Source organism: Plecotus auritus, assembly GCF_963455305.1.
Source record: "Plecotus auritus genome assembly, chromosome: 5".
Classification (NCBI taxonomy): Eukaryota; Metazoa; Chordata; class Mammalia; order Chiroptera; family Vespertilionidae; genus Plecotus; species Plecotus auritus.
In genome coordinates this window covers 181,807,671-181,826,769 of record NC_137776.1, presented here as the reverse complement: position 1 = coordinate 181,826,769, position 19,099 = coordinate 181,807,671, and the positions used below count along the sequence as shown (strand labels likewise).

General features: G+C 44.0%; 1 protein-coding gene across 1 annotated transcript in view; it reads right to left on the bottom strand.

Moving 5' to 3' along the window:
- Positions 1-19,099, bottom strand: part of GPR107 (G protein-coupled receptor 107) — a 55,327-nt gene that overhangs the window by 34,012 nt on the left and 2,216 nt on the right. Inside the window, exons 2-7 of the mRNA XM_080670218.1 lie at positions 9,917-10,039; positions 9,599-9,649; positions 9,272-9,351; positions 7,975-8,114; positions 5,188-5,225; positions 3,553-3,609 (exon numbers count right to left, since the gene is read on the bottom strand). Coding sequence (XP_080526344.1) covers positions 3,553-3,609; positions 5,188-5,225; positions 7,975-8,114; positions 9,272-9,351; positions 9,599-9,649; positions 9,917-10,039 — 489 coding nt within the window. The remainder of the gene's footprint in view (positions 1-3,552; positions 3,610-5,187; positions 5,226-7,974; positions 8,115-9,271; positions 9,352-9,598; positions 9,650-9,916; positions 10,040-19,099) is intronic.

The window sequence follows — 19,099 nt, the reverse complement described above, 5'->3', positions numbered from 1 at the left end:
ACAATGAACGTTTTACTATCCTTGCCTTAGCACACACCTATCCACTGGTGATGGATTTTGGCAGAAGTCTTCCGAGGCAACCTTAGATGCAGTTATCTATTTTTCAGGCCAACATATTACTTTGCTCTTTAGGTAAAAATACTCCTGAAAACTGCAGGAGGTTCCTTTGATACTTGACAAGGTGAGGAACCAATACTCCACCCTGGCCGGTGTGGCTCAGTTGGCTGGGCGGCATCCCATGTGCTGAAGGGCTGCCAGTTGGATTCCCAGTCAGGGCACATGCCGGGTTGTGGACTCCATCCTGGGTAGGGAGGCAGCCGATAATGTTTCACTTTCACACTGATGTTTCTCGCTCTGTTCCTTCTGCTCTCTCTAAAAACCAATTACAAATTCTTAAAAAAAAAAAAAGAACCAATTTTCCCTCATTAAAATGTACACCTGTGATTTTAAGCAACAGTGATAAATGCTACATTTTCTATATTCAGACATGTTTTTCTTACGTTTTATGTGTTCAAATGAAGTTTAATGTAAATCAAAAGAAATCATACATGTAAGATCATAGAAGCAACTCCTGGGTCTATTCTAGAGAAATTTTCTATGAGCCTAAAGCAGTGGTCTGCAAACTCATTAGTCAACAGAGCCAAATATCATCAGTACAATGACTGAAATTTCTTTGGAGAGCCAAATTTTTTAAACATAAACTTCTTCTAACGCCACTTCAAAATAGACTCACCCAGGCCATGGTATTTTGTGGAAGAGCCACACTCAAGGGGCCAAAGAGCCGCATGTGGCTCGCGAGCCGCGGTTTGCCGGCCACTGGCCTAAAGTGTGTGGCTTAGGGCTACATAAACAGATGGCAAGCTATAAAGAAAGGTGAGGACATGATTGTAACATTTTTTTCACGATCAGGGTTACTCTAGAGTTGGGAAGGGATGTAAGAGACAGATGGAGTTTGTGAGGTACTAGCATTATTTCATCTCTTGTCCCAGTGATGGTTACAATGGTGATTACCTACAACTATTTGCATTCAATATCAATATAGGTACTAATACTGTTTTGTATATATACTATACCTTACAATTTAAAAGGCTGGGAGGAAAAAGAGATACCTGACAAGAAGCTGGAAATAAAAGGCCAAGAATATTCAAGTTGAAATTGTTAAACCATGTCCCAAACTCATTCTTGTAAACGTGAGATGTGTATTTTAGTCCACACAAGGTAGCCAGAACAGAAAATGTTTCTAAACATATTAACTTCCTAGTTCTCAAAGTAAGACTCAGATGAAGTTAAGAAATATTTTTTAAAAATCGATAGAATTATTAAAGAGATCAGAGTTGGCACTTGACCCTTAAAGAGAAAACAAAAATGTAAATTTCAGAGTGGAATAAGCTCCGACAGTCCCTCTCCTGTCTGGGGATGAATGATCATCCTTGTTCTGTGGCTGGGCAGAAAGGCTCAGGTGTGCACTGTGCAGGAGGACCCTGGGTAGGAGAACAGTAAGGAGTCACCCACCGACGCCTTTGCAAGGAGAGGGAAGCCCGGCAGAAGGCAAGCAGCCCGGCACCGCCTGTTTCATGCGTCCCGGGACCCTATGAACTGGCCATTTCACCCCGTGTTCTCATCAGCACGTCTGCTGCTTTGCCCTTGACACTCACCTGACACACGCATTGGTAACTGACCGAAGTATATATCCTACATGCTTTCCTTTCGAAATTATTTTTTAAAGGCTTTTTACAAAAACATTCAAAACACTTATTTTATGAACAAGCATTTTAAAGCGAGGGAAAAAAGAGAGAAAAGTACCTTTTGCATTTTCTTAAGGAGGCAGTAAAGCAAAGTGGTTAAACACATGGGCCTTGGAGTCAGAAAAACCTGGGTTTGAGTCCTCCCCTTAGGCAAGTTACTTAACCTCTCTGAGACTCAGTTTCCTCATCTGTAAAAGGGGAATAATAACAGTACCTACTTCATAGAGTTGTTGGGAGGATGAACTGAGATAATGATAACATGAAAGTATTTATTTAGCACAACGCCTGGCATTCATTCATTCATGTCCATAATTACTGATGGAGAGCCTGTTAGGGCCAGGCCCAAGGTTAGGAGTTTCATAGACATCAGTAATAAAACAGAAAATCCCTGCCCTCATGGCTACCTTCTACAGGGAGAGACTGACAAACACAGTAAATAAGTGCAGTTACAGCATGTTGGAAGCAAGTGCAAAGGGGAAAGAACGAAGAGGGGAGGGCAAGGGGAGTGGCTGCATTTAAACCACGGGGACTGGGGAAGCTTTGTTAGACAACGGTGTGTGAAAGGCTTGGAGGAGAAAGAAATTAATCAAAACGGTTCCGAGGGACAAGTGTTCCTCCCAGTGGGGACAGTTAAAGCGGAGCCTGAGGCTTGATCTTTCCTAGGAGCAGCCAGGTGGCCCGTGTGCCTGGAGCAGCGTTAGCACAGGGAGGGGAGGGGAGGGGAGAGAACAGGAGCCAAGGGCAGAAATGACAGCGGCTGACCTGTGGGTTGCAGACAAGTGGAAGGACTTGGGCTTTCCCTCTGAGACAGCCGGAAAGCTGCTGAGGCTTTGGAGCAGGTGACTACTCCACACGCTCTCAGTTAGCTATTAATACCAATGGCTATAAACTTAACATATGAAAACTGTTAGACAGGCAATATAAACCACGGTGAGAGAAGTCAGAACAGAGGATGCAGGGCTGGGAGACTTCCACGGTGATAAAAGCAGAGCATCTTGGCGGAGTGGATTACATGGCCGCCTGCATTTGTCAACACTGATTGAGCTGTACACTCAAGACCTGTGCATCTCACTGTCAGCAAATTATACCTCAACTAATAAAAATGGGTTAGGAAAGAGGCAGTGACTTTTACAATGTAATAATAAAGGTTATTTGCATAGTGCTTTACAGAGCACTTTAAAAAAAAAATGATATGCCTAACAACCCTCTGAGACAGGTCCCACCATTTTTCATTTTTAGATGATTAAAGAGCGAGGAGCAGAAGTGAAGTGAGTTGTCCAAGGTCACCAGCTAGTAAGCTGGCGCTGAGATCCAGTCCAACCTCCTACCATATACATGGGCTGTGATGCCACCACAAACACTCACATGCAGTTAATAATGGTGACAGCTTTGTGGGTCACTCAAGGCCTCTCAGTCTCAGTGAACTCATCTAAAATTACAACATCACCCTAAAGGATCACCCACGGTCCTTCCAGGTATAGAATCCTGTGCTTCTGGAGCACTCGGAATGGGAGACAGCGTAAGATTAGAGGCAAAGTTGTGGGGACAGCCAGGCAGAACAGGGTTGGAATCTGGGCCTTGTCACTCACACTGGACATTCATGAAGTTATTCCTTCTTAAAGACTTATGATTTGCTACACGGCAGGTGATCATACCCACCCTGTAGGTTTGTTATGGAGAGAGCTACTGTATTCAAGTGACTGATACATAGCATGCCTAATTATTCCTAAATTCAAAACGCTTTTACTTTTAAAAAATTCACTCTTTACATGGTAGAGATCAGGCTTTACTCAGAGAAGATACATACCCGAAATGAAAGTGCTCCATTATTATTACGAACAGAAAAGGTTTTCTCTTCCATTGCCTAGAAAGACATAACCTGCTTTAGGACACTGGCAGGAAAAGTAAGCTAATAAACATAAAGATGTAAACACGTTTTTCTTAAAGGCTACCTTTGTGGACCTTTAAAAGCTCCCTAAAAATAACATCCACCATCCTTTTATGTCTGAAATCCGCTTTCACAGAGAATGTTCGTTCTTCCTCACCCATTGCCTTTACTCAGCTGTCTGCCTCTTCACTAACCCCACTCCTCACCCCGTCTCCCAACTTCCTGCTGGAGCACGTCTCTACCACTACAGCTTCAGCAAGACCAAGGATGCCAACCCAGGTCACACCCTGACCATCCCTGGACTCCACTCCCGATTTCAAGTGAGTAACACGTTGCCATTGGTCCAATGGACGAAGTAATGAAAAGAACTACTGACATATGCAACCACAGGATGAACTAAGAATGCTTATGCTGAATGAAAGAACACAGAAGAGCACGTACTGCATAATCCATCTGCGCAGAGTTTTATGAAACTAATCTACGGGGACAAATCAGTGGTTACCAGGGGACAGGAGCATGGCAACGGGACAGGAGCAAGCAATGGGGCAGGAGCATGGCAACAGGGCAGGAAACACTTCCGGGGTGATGGATAATGTTCACTCACTTTATTGTGGTGATAGCTTCACAGTGTACACATAAACCAGAACATACCAAATTGCCATTTTCAATATAGTCGTCCCTCCTGATCTGCAGGGGGTACATTCCGAGACCCCCAGGGGATGCCTGAAACTGCAATAGCACCAAACCCTACATATACTATGTTTATGCTTTTTCCTATACAACCATACCTATGATAAAGTTTAATTTATAAATTAGGCAGCTTCAAAGATAGGTTCAGTCTTACTGTAGATCTCAGCAACCTCACCATGGTGATTTTTTTCTTTCCTTCTTAAGTCAAGAATGATTTTTTTCTTTCCTCTTCGCATAAAGGAAGCTTCCCTTTGGCATTCTGAATTGCCAGCATCATGACACTAGCACAGTGGGCCACTATTAAGTGCAATAAGGGTGACGTGACCACAAGCACTGCGATCGCGTGACCGTGGGTCTCATGAGACAGCTATGTGACTATGGGCAGCAGCAGCATGTACAGCCAGCTCTCTATTAGCTAAGATCCTTCTCTCTGCTCCCAAATATGTTCCTTTTACTTCAAACAGGCCAGTGGCCAGCGCGTGTTATGCTCATTTCCACTTCCAGTCTTTGCTTATGACAGTCTTCATCCCATTCCATCTCTTCTTCCCCAAACAAATCCAGCAAACTTCAAAACCCTGGCGATACTTCCTTCCAGAGGGTTCTCCAGATAGCTCACTTCCCTCTCCACCCGCTATCTGACCCTTTAGCACTTAAGTGCTGTACAATGCAGCACCCAATTTTACTGTTAAATTGTTTCAGTGTGTCAACATTATGTCTCCAAACAGAAGGCAGCTTCCTGTACATTAGGCATTTGTATGTATATGTACCTGTGTATGTGTACGTTTAAAAAGAGATCCATATATGCACATATATACCACATATATAAACAAGAAAGTTGAGCACAAAAGGGAGCTTAGTTCTTACCTTTGCATCCACTGTACTTCTTTTAGACTTTCCACTCTCTAGAAGCAGAGACATTGAAAAGGTATTACTGTAGAATTCACCTCACATGTATAATATAGCATCATTTTATGAGACTCTAGCTTGTCTAAGATCAAATAATTCAAACAAGCAAAAAAAGGTAAGACCATATGCTATCTTGTGGACTGTCATCTCTTTAAAAAAAAAAAAAAGGTTTTTTTATTGCTATTTACAGAAAGAGGAGGGGAGAGGGAGAGGGAAAGGGAAAGGAAGAGAAAGAAACATCGATTGGCTGCCTCCTGCATGCCCCTGACAAGGGATGGAGCCTGAAACCCGGGCATGTGCCCTGACTGGAAATGGAACCAGCAACGTTTTGGTGCCCAGGATGACACCTTAACAACAGAGCCACATCGGCCCGGGCTGGACTGCCATCTCTTTAAATCCCAAAATAATTCCTGAGCTGTAGAAGCAGCAAACTGGAACTTATTATCTTATAAATGTGATCTAATAAGTGATAATATTCAGTACCAACAGGGAACTCATCTCTGTTAATCTAGTGTGTGTTACTGCCACAGATGCCACATGGCCTGACTTTTCTAACTATCTAGGTAAGCATGTTTGAAAACAGGTCACTGTTTAAAATAAATATATATGAGATCTATTTACATACATGGAAAAACTAATAGCATAGCAAGAAGTGTTAAGATTGCTAATGGCTTCTTTCATGGAACAAAGAGGGCATCTGGGCCTTATTTTTACTTAAGATACTCTTCATGAGGAAGGCAGGATGTCAAACTCCCTGCAGGAAGGGAGAGGGTTTCAGAAGAAAAAGAAGGAAAAGAGTATTTCCTGCCCAGGAAATGGTCACTGCGCATGAAGAACCTGGATGAGGAGACGGTGCAGACATTAAACCACACCATCACACAAATGCAGTCTTTCTGCAGATCTTCTAATTTGGGTTAGAGTTTTGAAAAAGTAAAAAAAAAAAAGTGTAAATACAATAAATATTATTAATATTTATTAATAAATAAAATACAATAAATATTAATTTGTTTTTAAAGACAAACCTGACAGTTAATAAAAGAGGTGGCAAATATAAGATGGTTAGTCAACATAGGAAAAAAAGTGCAACCTAATAACAACGTGAATACAAAAACAAGAATGCCTTTTTGCTTTTTGCCTCTCACTTTAACATTCACACACACAGTACTGGCTAGGACATGGTGATATGGGCACTATTCCCACATACACAACTCATTTGGAAAGGAACTAAAAATATGCATCAATAGACGTATTCAGATCCTTTGAATCGGGTATTCCAATTCTGGGAACCCATCCTAAAGAAAGTTCTGTATCTGAAAAAAAGTTTTACAAACAAAGAAGTCCAATGCAGCAATATTTATAACTAGAGGCCTAGTGAACAAAATTCGTGCACTGGGGGGGGGGGGGGGGGGGTTGTCCCTCAGCCCAGCCTGCACCCTCTCCAATCTGGGACCCCTCGGAGGATGTCAGTCAGACATCCCTCTCACAATCCGGGACTGCTGGCTCCAACCGCTCGCCTGCCTGCCTGCCTGCCTGCCTGATTGCCCCTAACTGCTTCTGCCTGCCAGCCTGATCACCCCCTAAACGCTCCCCTGCCGGCCTGATTAACACCTAACTGCTCCCCTGCTGGCCCGATGGCCCCCAACTGCCCTCCCCTGCTGACCTGATCTCACCCCCAATTACCCTCCCCTGCCGGCTTGATCTCGCCCCCAACTGCCCTCCCCTGCTGGCCTGATGGCCCCCAACTGCCCTCCCCTGCTGGCCTGGTCGCCCCCAACTGCCCTCCCCTGCTGGCCTGGTCGCCCCCAACTGCCCTCCCCTGCCGGGCTGTTGCCCCCAACTGCCCTCCCCTGCGGGTCTGATCTCGCCCCCAACTGCCCTACTCTGCCGGCCAATTTGGTTCTGAATAGTCGATTTCTATGCCAGTCAGCATCAAAAGCTCCGCCTCCTAGGCAACCATTGGCTCCTCACAGTTCACCTGGATTTGGTTCTGACTGGTCGGTTTCAATGCCAGTCAGCGTCTCTGGGCCTATCAATGAGGCCTGATCAGAAAGGCAGGGCTGATCAGCAGCCCCGGTGGAGACCTGGAGAGAAATGGAGGCATGGCTGCTGGCCAGGCCTGGAGAGAAAGAGAGAAGCAAGTGCTCACCAACAGCTGCCACAGAGGCTACGGATCAGACCCTGCTTCTCTCTTCAGGCCTCTCTCTAGGCCTGATTGGCATCCCCCTCAGCAGTCAGTGCTGGGTCACCACGCCTGCTGCCATAGCATTCAGTGCTGGGTCGCCATGGCAACCCAGCGCTGACTGCAGGACTGACTTCCGGTTGGTCGAGCCTCTGGTCGTGATGGACCCAGGGTTTTTATATATTAGGCAAAATGAAAATATGCCTCCTTAAAGAGAGAGGTTGAGTAAATTATATTATCCATTTAACGGGATATGTGATAAGTATAAAAATCTTAAAGTTAAGTGAACAGGGATGCTTGAAGTGGTACATGTAACTGTGAATTTTAAATGTTCTACACCTAAAAAACAAACTTAGGTAAAACATCAATTTCTAAAATTTTAACAATGGGTGTAAGGAGAAATGACTTTTCTTTCTCTACCTTCTCCGTATTTTCCTCACTTTTCTTTAATGATTACATATTTTAGCATATAATAATGCCAAGAGCATGTTTGTTTTTACTTAGGAACCAAAAAGAATCAACCAAGCTGGGCAGTGAAGGAAAGGCTAGTTCCACCTCACGTTTACCTTGCTTCGTCTCAGTCTGGCTGCCTGCTGACACCGGGGGAGCACCAGCCTGCTGGCTCTGGCCAAGGGCTTTCTCATCCTTGCTGAAGATGATCTTTGGTAACTGGGTACCAGCTTCTGGTGGAGATTTTATTTTCACTCTACAGTTAAATAAGACAGAAGGGGAAACGTTCAAGGTAATGCCTATGGCCCTTTAAGTGTTGTACGTTAGGCATGGCTTCAAGCTCTAAATTCATTATGTCAAGTAATCCTACAATGTAGATTCTATCTCCTGCATCTTACAGATGCTGAAATGGAGGCTCAGGAAGGTTACATACCTTGCCCAAGAGCAGTAAGCTAGTAAGGAGCTGGCGAGGATCCAGGCAGTCTCCCCCTAGGGCTGAAATTCTTGGCAACCATGCTAATTCTGATGTACATTCTTTCCTACTAAGTATCTGTGATGTGGTCAACAAATTGGTGTACAAGGGAAACAGAAAAGAGATAAAACCAATGAAATGGTCTTGCTGCCGTGGCTCAGTGGTTGAGCATTGACCTATGAACCAGGAGGTCACAGTTCGATTCCCATTCAGGGCACATGCCTGGGTTGCAGCTCGATGCCAGTAGGGGGCGTGCAGAAGGCAGCTGATCAATGATTCTGTCTCATCATTGATGTTTCTATCTCTCTCTCCCTCTCTGAAATCAATAAAAATATATTTAAAAAACAACAACAATGAAATGTTCAATTGAAGTCTAGGGAACTTGGAGCGGCACGCCTAGAACGCATTTCCTCCCTCCTCCCTCCTGAATAGACCCCACTGCTGTTTACCTGCCCTGCACGAGGGCCAGTGAGTTTCCAAGCCTCGGTGACATGGAACCTCAACTGGACAACCCAGCTGAAGGGAAGCACGTCTCGTTCTGCCTGGAGAGAAGCCTTCCTGCCCCCCCTTACTGAGATGGGAGTGAGAACCCACTTTACGGAACACACCGCACCACTTCATGCCATTCTGCCCTGGCACGTACGTGGGAAATGTTCTTCCCTTTCTCATTCACTGGTGAAGTCTCCTCACTAGAAGGGGGCTTGGGCCCCAGGTACCCGAAACCTTCCCTCCTCTCCTCTCCCACATCAGTCTCTGCCCCACCTCTCTGCTTTGCTGTGACCACTGGGATGGCTGTTTTGTCTCCCTCACCTTGTGTTTAATCCCCAGCACTCAGCACAGTATTTGGCAAATGGTAGATACTCAATGAATGTTACTTAATGACCAAATTCCCCCTAACTGTACTCTAAGGTTGAACTGAAGGAATTATTAGAATTACTTACTCACTTCTGGAGAAGTTTAGGATTAGAACGGGGACAGAAACCAACTGTTTCCTTAAAATACAGAAATTCACATCTTCATCCTAAGAAAGGAAGACCCAATTATACATCACCTTATTCATTCACATTAGAACAAGGAAAAAACATTTTCAGGAACAAGACAAATAGGGGCCCACCCTCCACTGAACACAATACAGCGGTGGGTATACTGATACCCGGAAGTCCAGCAGCCACCACCTCTAGAAAATAGCCCAACAGCAAAAGCAGTGTTCCCACCCGGTGTCCTGAGCTCAAGTGAAGAGTGTGATCAGTCACGCATTTAATGCTCACCAGGTAGGAAGAAAATCCGTCATTCTTTGTACGGTCGAGGCTGAATCCAATCTAAGAGGGGTAAAGAGAGTAGAGGTAAATGCCCACATGATGGCCTGGCCTCCTCTCGGTTTTCATGGCGTTCATTTGCAAGAAGGATCACTAATTACTAAAATTACTCATGATTTACAATTTAAATGTTAAAAATAAAATTATCTGATGCCTGCTCACAAGTTTTATTTTCTCCATATTCTGACACTTCTCATTCAAGTATGGGGCAAAGCTTTCATCAAAGAAACAGAGAAGCATCAACGCTTGGTGTCCGGGAAAGGCACTTACAATCAGGTCCTTGTCTGTGGCTCCTTCAGGCTCCGGCACTGAAAGGCTGCTGACATTAACCACCATGTACCCATCCTTGAAGAATCCAAAGGTGTTTAGATGAACCTTATGCCTCACGTCATTCTAAAAAGATTTGCAGAGGTGAAATTAGTAATGGGGAGAAGTTAACTTGATTATTTAACCTATTCGTTTGCTTGAAAAACTAGTTTCCTGCTAGCTAACCAATGTTTCCATACACTTAGTAAAACATAGAGCTGTGGTACCTGATCTTGTTTCAAAGCTGAAGATGACTCATCAGAAATGCATAAGATATCAACAGTTTTGCAGAAGGAAGCACAGAATAGATGCAATTCATTTTGACACATCTGTAATAGTCCTGACTAGGTGGTCAGTTGGAATGTGAATTCCAGGGAAGGAGGAACAATGTCTTCGTCATCCTCACATCCTTCCTGCTAGTCCAAGGCCTGGCATCTAGTAGGCACTCAGAAAACATGCTGGCCCTGGCTGGGGGGCTCCGTTGGTTGAGTGTCATTCCATGCACCAAAAGGTCACCGGTTCGCCCTCGCCAGTTTTTTTCAGTCACCAGTTCGCCCACGCCGGCCAGAAGGTCTGGGATTCAATGATCGATGTTCCCCGCCCCCATCCCTTCCTCTCTCTCCAAAATGAACAAAAAACATATGAAGAAAAACATGCTGGGGGTGGGAGGAAGTAGCCAAAACTGCTCTGAGAATACATTTTTATAAACCTTCTTATAAATTGTGTGCAACTGGCTCCTCCCACTGCAGGATGACCAGGGACCCCTGCATATTACTTTTCTAATCTGTAATTCATTTTTTTACATAGGTTCATTTGAATCTAAAAGCTATGCTATATATGATGGGTTTCAGGAAACAAAGCCTTATATGCAGAAGGAATCCCAGGAACTTGCCAGGCAGAGACACGGTCTTTCGGACATCGGATAATCCTGAGGTTTGCTGAAACTGAACGATCTGGGCAAATGCCTAGCACGCCTGCTTCAAATTGTCTCAAAGGGGTGATTTCAATCCCAACTAAGTCAATAAGTTTTAAGGCTGATAGAGACTAACTGGAACTTTAGGCAAACAATCAGTCAGGAGGGTCTACAGGAGGAGTTAAGGCTTATGTGGAAGTTCTCCCCCTCTAGTAATGGACAGAGCCCTGCCAGAAGAACTGTTTATAATAGACTCCATGGTTCTCTTTCCCTTAACTTCCTTTTCCCTCCCATAAACACCCCTCCATCTTGGCACAAAGGCCAAGTGTGCATGTGGCCTGCCATGTCTGCATGCACAGGGCTGCAACCCTTTCTTTTTCTCGAATAAACCCCTCTGGTGAGGAAGCACCTAAGCGATGTTATTTTTCAACTGAGAAGGCCAACAGAACCACGGTATTGTAACAGCGTGAGACGCGGTCTCTGGGACCCCCTCTTGTTGGGCCTGTGTTGCTCCCATGGGCCTCAGGTAGCAGGTCCTGCTGGAGACACACTAACCATTAGAGGCATTCTGCTTGGGGCTTTAGTTTTTACAAAAACAGCTCCTCCCATTTCCCCTTCCCTTGGCATAAAAGAAGCCTAAACTCTGTACTCCCTTAAGATGGATTTGAGGAACTACGAGGGCCTCCCTCCATCTTCTCGATTGGCACCTTCTCCATCAATAAGCTTTCCTTCCTCCAAACTCTGATGTTTTGAGTTTTGGCCTTTTGAAGTGGTGGGCAAATGGACCTCGGGCCCGTAACAGTATTAGTGAAGAAAGCCAGGAGTTTCATATTGAGAATTACTTGCCTGAATCAAATTACCTTCACTAAGTTTGCAAGAAGCCAACAGTTATTAAGTAACTCCTAAATGCTAAGCACTTTTCTAAAACTTACATTTGGTTCTTCCTCAAATCTGATAGTCTTTTTTGATAGTGGTTTTGCTTCTTGCTCATATTTTTAAATTTCATCCTTTGTTTCTTTCAATGTTAAATATAGCTCTTTTACAACAGGTGTCAGGGGTCTAATTCTGCTCCTTGTCCTTGTCTCTGCTGATGTTCGCAGCAGGTTGTTTCTTTGTTTTTGTTTTTGTTTTTTTAAAAATATATTTTATTGATATTTTACAGAGAGGAAGGGAGAGGGATAGAGAGCTAGAAACATCGATGAGAGAGAAACATCGATCAGCTGCCTCCTGCACACCTCCCACTGGGGATGTGCCCGCAACCAAGGTACATGCCCTTGACCGGAATCGAACCCGGGACCCTTCAGTCCGCAGGCCGACGATCTATCCACTGAGCCAAACCGGTTTCGGCTCAGGTTGTTTCTTTGTGTGAGTGGTAACTACTCATTTCTAGACTTGGATCTTCTGGATATCAGACACAGTCTAACTGTAAACACCAACGGCCTAGGAGAGGCCATGGAACAGATCTGCAGCAGAAAAATCAGAGCCCACCCCTCCCACCACCACACACACAGCTAATACATACATCTTACTGCCATTTTATTTCCTAGCCCACTCTTCCATGCAAGCAACACCGCTCTCTGAGAGTCCCACATTCAGGGCTGAGGACAGGGACACAGTTCTCGCTCCCCTCCTGCCTAGTTCGAAGGCTTTGGCTCCGACTCCTCACCAGCAGTTCAAAATCAAGACTCCAGCCGAAACCAATTTGGCTCAGTGGATAGAGCGTCGGCCTGCGGACTGAAGGGTCCTGGGTTCGATTCTGGTCAAGGGCATGTACCTTGGTTGCGGGCACATCCCCAGTGGGAGATGTGCAGGAGGCAGCTGATCGATGTTTCTCTCTCTCATCGATGTTTCTAGCTCTCTATCCCTCTCCCTTCCTCTCTGTAAAATATCAATAAAATATGTTTAAAAAAAAAAAAAAAAAAAGACTCCAGGGTCCAGGTTTCTGCCATGCTTCAGGGCAGCCTAACTTGTGTTCTTTTAGGAACTGGAGTTTCAGCTCCTTCCTGCCACCTTTTTTATTTTTGGCCCCTGGGAATTTTCCCTATTTTCCTAGGAGCCCAGCTATGCATTTAAAGTATGTTGGCTAGACTTCCACTTCCTGGTGGGATGGAGTAACTTGCAGCAAATTAGCATTCCCAGGGAGAAGCAGGAAAGCCAGCTAAGATAATAGAAGTCATTTGCTGAGAGGCATCAGGGAGTTGCGAGAGCACAAAAACCAGAAAAGCTAAGGTTCATGACCTTCCTCAGGATTGTGAGTGATTAATCCCCACAGAAAGTGATCTGGGTGGCTATTTTCTCAATTCTCCCAAAGCTGTTACAAGGCTACCGCTATCCTAGGTGTACAGAAGAGAAGTTAATTCAACTACATGGGATGGATGTCTTAGGACATATGAAAAGTAATATAACTGGAGCCATTGAAAAGTGGGGTTGGAGCTGCTATACCAGAGGAACTGCCTTCTTGACACTGGTCCGAGCAATGGTTTTTTGGAGAGAAAACAAAGGCACAGGTAACACAGCAAAAACAGAAAAATGGGATTGCATCCAACTGAAAAGCTTCTGCACAGCAAAGGAAACCATTACAGTAACACAGTGAAGAGGCGACCTACAGAATGAGAAAAATATTTGCAAACCATATATCTGATAAGGGGTTAATCTCCAAAACACATAAGGAACTCAAACAACTCAACAGCAATAAAACAAATGACCTGACTTTAAAATGGACAAAGGATCTGAATAGACATTTCTCAAAAGACATATCAATGACCAACAGGTATGTGAAAAGATGCCTAACATCCCTAATCAGGAGGGAACTGCACCTCACGCCTGTTACAATGGCCATTGGAAAGACAAGAGTTGATGAGGATGTGGAGAAAAGGGAACCCTTCTACATGGTTGATGGAAATGTAAATTGGAACAGCTGGTATGGAAAACAGTATGCAGGTTCCTCAAAAAATTAAAAATAGAACTACCATATGATCCAGCTATCCCACTTCTGGGCAAACATCCAAAGGAAATAAAATCACTATCTCAAAGAAATAGCTGCACCCCCACGTTCATTGCAGCATTATTCACAATAGCCAAGATATGCAAACAACCTAAGTAGTTGTCAAGGGATGAGTAAGAAATACACACACACACACAGGATTATTATTCAGCCTTAAAAAGAAGGAAATCTTACCATTTTTGACAACGTGGATGAAACTGTAGGACATTATGCTAAGTGAAATAAGCCAGACACAGAAAGGTAAATACTGCATGATCTCACTTATATGTGGAATTTGAAATTGTTCTTGAAGCAGAGAATAGAATGGTGGTTACCAGGAGCAGGGGGTGGGAGAGGATGGTGGAGGGCATGGAGAGATGCTGGTCAAAGGGTATAAAGTTTCGGATATGCAAGGTAATTTCTCAGATCTAACATACAGCATGCTGACTACAGTTAACAATGATGTATTGTATACCTAAAATTTGCTTAGAGAAATCTTAATTATTCACACACAAAAAAGTAGCTATGTGAGGTGATGATATGTTAGTTGCCTTGATTGTGGTAATAATTTCACAATGTATATGTATATCAAACTATCACACTGTATATCTTAAATACATGCAATTTTTATTTGTCAATTACACCTCAATCAAGCTGGACAAAATATTAAATGCAAAGAGCAGAATCCAAACTATATACAGTAAGAGCTAAATTTGTTTAAAAAAATTGAAAATTAAAAGGCTAAATATTTACATTTGTTTATTTATTTATAAACGGTCTGAAAGAAATCCACCAAACTATGAAAGGATTAGTACCATTGGAGTGGTAACAATTTTCTATTTTTTTAAAATATTTTCTAAATTTTTAACAAATAATTACCAAAAATCAATCTTTTTGTTTAAGTATTACTATTTGCCAGTAATATATGCGGGACCCTCACCTAACCCACGCCCCATCTCCACTTTCAGCCATCACGTCACCATTCCGAGTAAGATGCATGCTGCACTCCACACACACCCTCCTCTCCCTTCCGAGCAACCGGTCCTAACGGCCACTGCTCTACGATGCCACCTCTGTTGCACAGCATGTTCTCATTAAGATGAGTTTCTCTATGTGCTTCCTATCCTGTCCCATCCATCAGCCTGATTCCCACTGCAGGATCATATGGCTTATTGTTACGAAACCGAGTAAGGCAAGACCTCTCTCCTCATTTAGATCTGTGTTGGCTATTTCAGGACTTCTGGTGACCAAAAGGAGTACTGGGGGAGGGGGTTCTGGGGTGCTAGTAATGTCTTGTTTCTTGACCTAGGTGCTTGTTACATGGTATGTAAAAAAAATTCACCAAGCTGCACACTTATGAACTAAAGAAAGGAAGGGCAATGAGACTAGAGAAGAGGCTGCTCACAGATAGACTGGGCCTCATTAAGGACTGTGAGCTCCCTCTTAAGGGGGAAAGGGTGCCCCTGACGGGTTTTAAGGGGAGTGTCATGACGGGATTGGGCTCTTAGGCAGATACTTCAGCTACAAAGCAAAATGTGAACTGGAGGAATTCTGGGACACAAGTGTGAGGAGACTGCACTGGTCCATGAGATATAAGGATGGCCTGGACCAACGAGTTCAGGTGACGACAGAGCAGGGGATGGATGGGGGGGGTGGGCAGGGGGAAGCTACTTAGAACACCCGTCTATGAGAAGCGAAGAACACAGTTACTAAGACAATCTGGAAGAGTCTATAGGCTGAGAGCGAATGGAGTGGAAGGATGAGTTGGTTTCTTAGGCGCTTAAGAGACACCGAAGTGGAAATGAAGAGTAGGCAGTTGGATACACTTGCCCAAAGCTCAGAATAAAGGTCTGATCTGGAGATAAAAGAAAAAAACCCTCAAGACAACTACAATTTTGGCACATTTTCTCCTTTTTCCTGTTTCAAAACAGTTGTTTTACACTGACAGTTCTGCTCTTTTAAGTAAACAGCAGAACATACATACTTTTGCTTTAACTCCCTAAACAATTGCACATTAAATTGCTTTAAAACATAAGGCAAGTGGAGTAATGATACTTTTTCTCATAAACTGAACTTCAGAAAATAAATATGGTCACTCTTTTAAATTTTATTTATTGATTTTAGAGCGAGAAAGAGGGAGAAAGAGAAATCAGTTTGTTGTTGCACTTATTTATGCCTTCATTGATTCAATCTTGCATGTGTCTTGACCAGGGATCGAACCCTCAATCTTGCTGTGTGGGGACACCTCTCTAACCAACTGAGTTACTCGGCCAAGGCTAAATGTGGTCACCCTTAACTGAACTAGCTGAAGGTCACATACCTGGCCACTTCCTCATTTTAAAGCTCACCCAACTGGCAGTCCACAGACTGTACTGGTTGGTACATGAATGTTTAGATGGGGCCAACAGTGTTTTGTTTTTGTTTTTTAATTTGAATTAATTTCTGGCTAACTTCACATAAAAGCCTAAATTTCTAGTTTTTCTTTCTTTCTTTATTTTTTAAATATATTTTTATTGATTTCAGAGAGGAAGGGAGAGGGAGCAAGAGATAGAAACGTCAATGATGAGAAAGAATCATTGATCAGATGCCTCCTGCACACCCCACACTGGGGATTAAGCCCACAACCTAGGCATGTGCCCTGACTGGCAGTCGAAGCTCAACCACTGAGCCACGCCAGCTGGGATCTAGCTTTTCTTTCAAAAACAAAAACATAACACCACAAGACCCAGCACGTCTAGGCCACATTCCAATGCAGCCACAACCCGCTGGAACAGAGACGCAGCAGCCGCTGCAGAAGGAGCTGGCCATTCTCTCTGCTATCTCACACAGCCAGCTTAATTTAAAAGTATCTGCGTCGCCCTAACCGGTTTGGCTCAGTGGATAGAGCGTTGGCCTGCGGACTGAATGGTCCCAGGTTCGATTCCGGTCAAGGGCATGTACCTTGGCTGTGGGCACATCCCCAGTAGAGGATGTGTAGGAAGCAGCTGATCGATGTTTCTCTCTCATCGATGTTTCTAACTCTCTATCCCTCTCCCTTCCTCTCTGTAAAAAATCAATAAAATATATTTTTTTAAAAAAAGTATCTGCGTGGCTTCAAACAGCATCCAAGGTTGTGACCTCAGTAAGCAAAAGTACCGTTAGGCATCCATGATCAGTTCTCACTAATACAGAAACCAACAAGAATAATACCATGTACCATTTACTGACTGCCTACTATTCATGGTAGCAAACACTATGCAAGGAAGCTTAATATTCCATTTCTTGGATCATTGTATATAGAGAGCAATTCACAAAATGAATAGGGTCAAATCCTCTTAGACAACAGAAATATGACAGCTTAAGCACATGAGGATAGAGGGAAAATTACAAAAAGCTTGGGAAAAAATGCAAACACGGAAGTCTGGGGTCCTGGCCATCAGGCTGGCCTCTTGGACAGGCACCGAGGGCTGCTCAGCCAGTACAAGTGGCCGAATGGAAAGAGCATGGATGCCAGGTTCAAGGTCGGCCTCCTCCTCTTATGTAACCCAAGTCCTGTTTTTCAAATTTATAAACCAGGGGTAACAGCATTTTTCTCAAGGGGGGCCGCTATGAGGAGCCAATGAATAAAAAAATCAAATATTTAGCATTTAAAATTTAGATTCTGTAGGATACCTCATTTTCCCCACGTGAGCCCAGAGCAGTTGTGACTGGACTGGTGGTCCCAACCTTTCTGGGCACAGAGCAATGTCATATGCATACTAGAATGTTGGTGGCATACTTAAGAGGGACGCAAGATTTAACACAACACTGAGTGTGTCAACAGCATCTGCCTCAGTGCCACTCCCCCCAGCTCTCTTCCTATCCTCACTCTGAGTTGCCCGGGGTGGGCTGTGGGCTGTCCTGACCAAGCTCCTCCATGCTCACAAGGCCAAGATGCTGGGCTTGACCTCACCGGTGCAGCAGCACACTGAACCCTTTTCTAACCCTGCTCTAGATTTTGGACAGACACGGCACACTCAGAAGACCCCCATCTTAGCAAACATTAATTTTACACACTGATCAGTTTTGGAGACATGACAAGGAGGCATTGGAGGTTTACCAGGATGGACCAGCTAATAGTCAGTGGGCTTGAGATGAGGCACAGCAGGGACAATTTAATTTCCCAAAACTTTGCAGATACTTTTTTGGGGAGGGGGGCTAAAATCCACAATGCAGTCTGTGCAGTGGAGCTGCAGGCACTGCACCTGAGGCCGGTGTGATCAGGTGGATCCCGATCCATGGGCAGTGCTTCTGGAGTGTTTTAACAAAGAGGGATCTGATTTATCTACTTACAAACATCACTGCATTGCTAAGGTGTTCTCTAAAAGTTACTACTCAGAAACAAAGTAATACCATGTTACTACGAAGGCGGAGCTTTGAAAGGAAGTTTAGTGTATGTTGTATTAGTTTCCTAGGGCTGCTGTAACAAACACCCCCAAACTGGGTTGCTTTAAAACAACAGAAAGTTAGGCTCTCACAGTTCTGGAGGCTAGAAGTCCAAAATCAAGGTGCAGGCATGGCCGTTCCCTCTCTGAAGGCTCTAGAGAAAAAATTCCTCCTTGCTTCCTTAGAGCTTCTGGTTGTTGCTGACAATCTCTGGTGTTCCTGGCTCGCAACGGCAGCACTCCAATCTCTGCCTCTGCCTTCACGTGGCCTCCTTCCCTCTCTGTGTGTCTCCTCTTCGAAGGACACTGGTCATATTGGAATTAGGGCCCATCCTAATCCAGTATGACCCAACCTTAACTGCTTATATCTGCAAGACCATGTTTCCAAGTAAGGCCACATTCTGAGGTTCTGGGTAGACATTAATTTTGGAGGGACACTGGTCAACCCAGTACATACTGGTATATCCATCTTCTTAATCATTTACATTGAAGTATTCTAGTGCTTAATTACCTGGTCCATACATATTCGTTATCATTCTTCAACTAAAGAGATGAAGGAAAAGAAAACCTATTGTAGATAGTTATTTCTTGACCCCAACTTTTTTCCTATTACTTAAAAACAGAATAACCCACGTTTACTATTGTGCACTGGGGACAGAGAGAAAAAAAAAAAAAGCAAAAATCTATAACAAGAGCAGCAGTGGAAGTGGGGAGAGGAAGGGCAATAAGAAATAAAAGTGAGCCTGCCAGTGTTGCTCAGTGGTTGAATGTTGACCCATGAACCATGAGGTCAGGGTTCGATTCCCAGTCAGGGCACATGGTTAAGTTGTGGGCTTGATCTCCAGTAG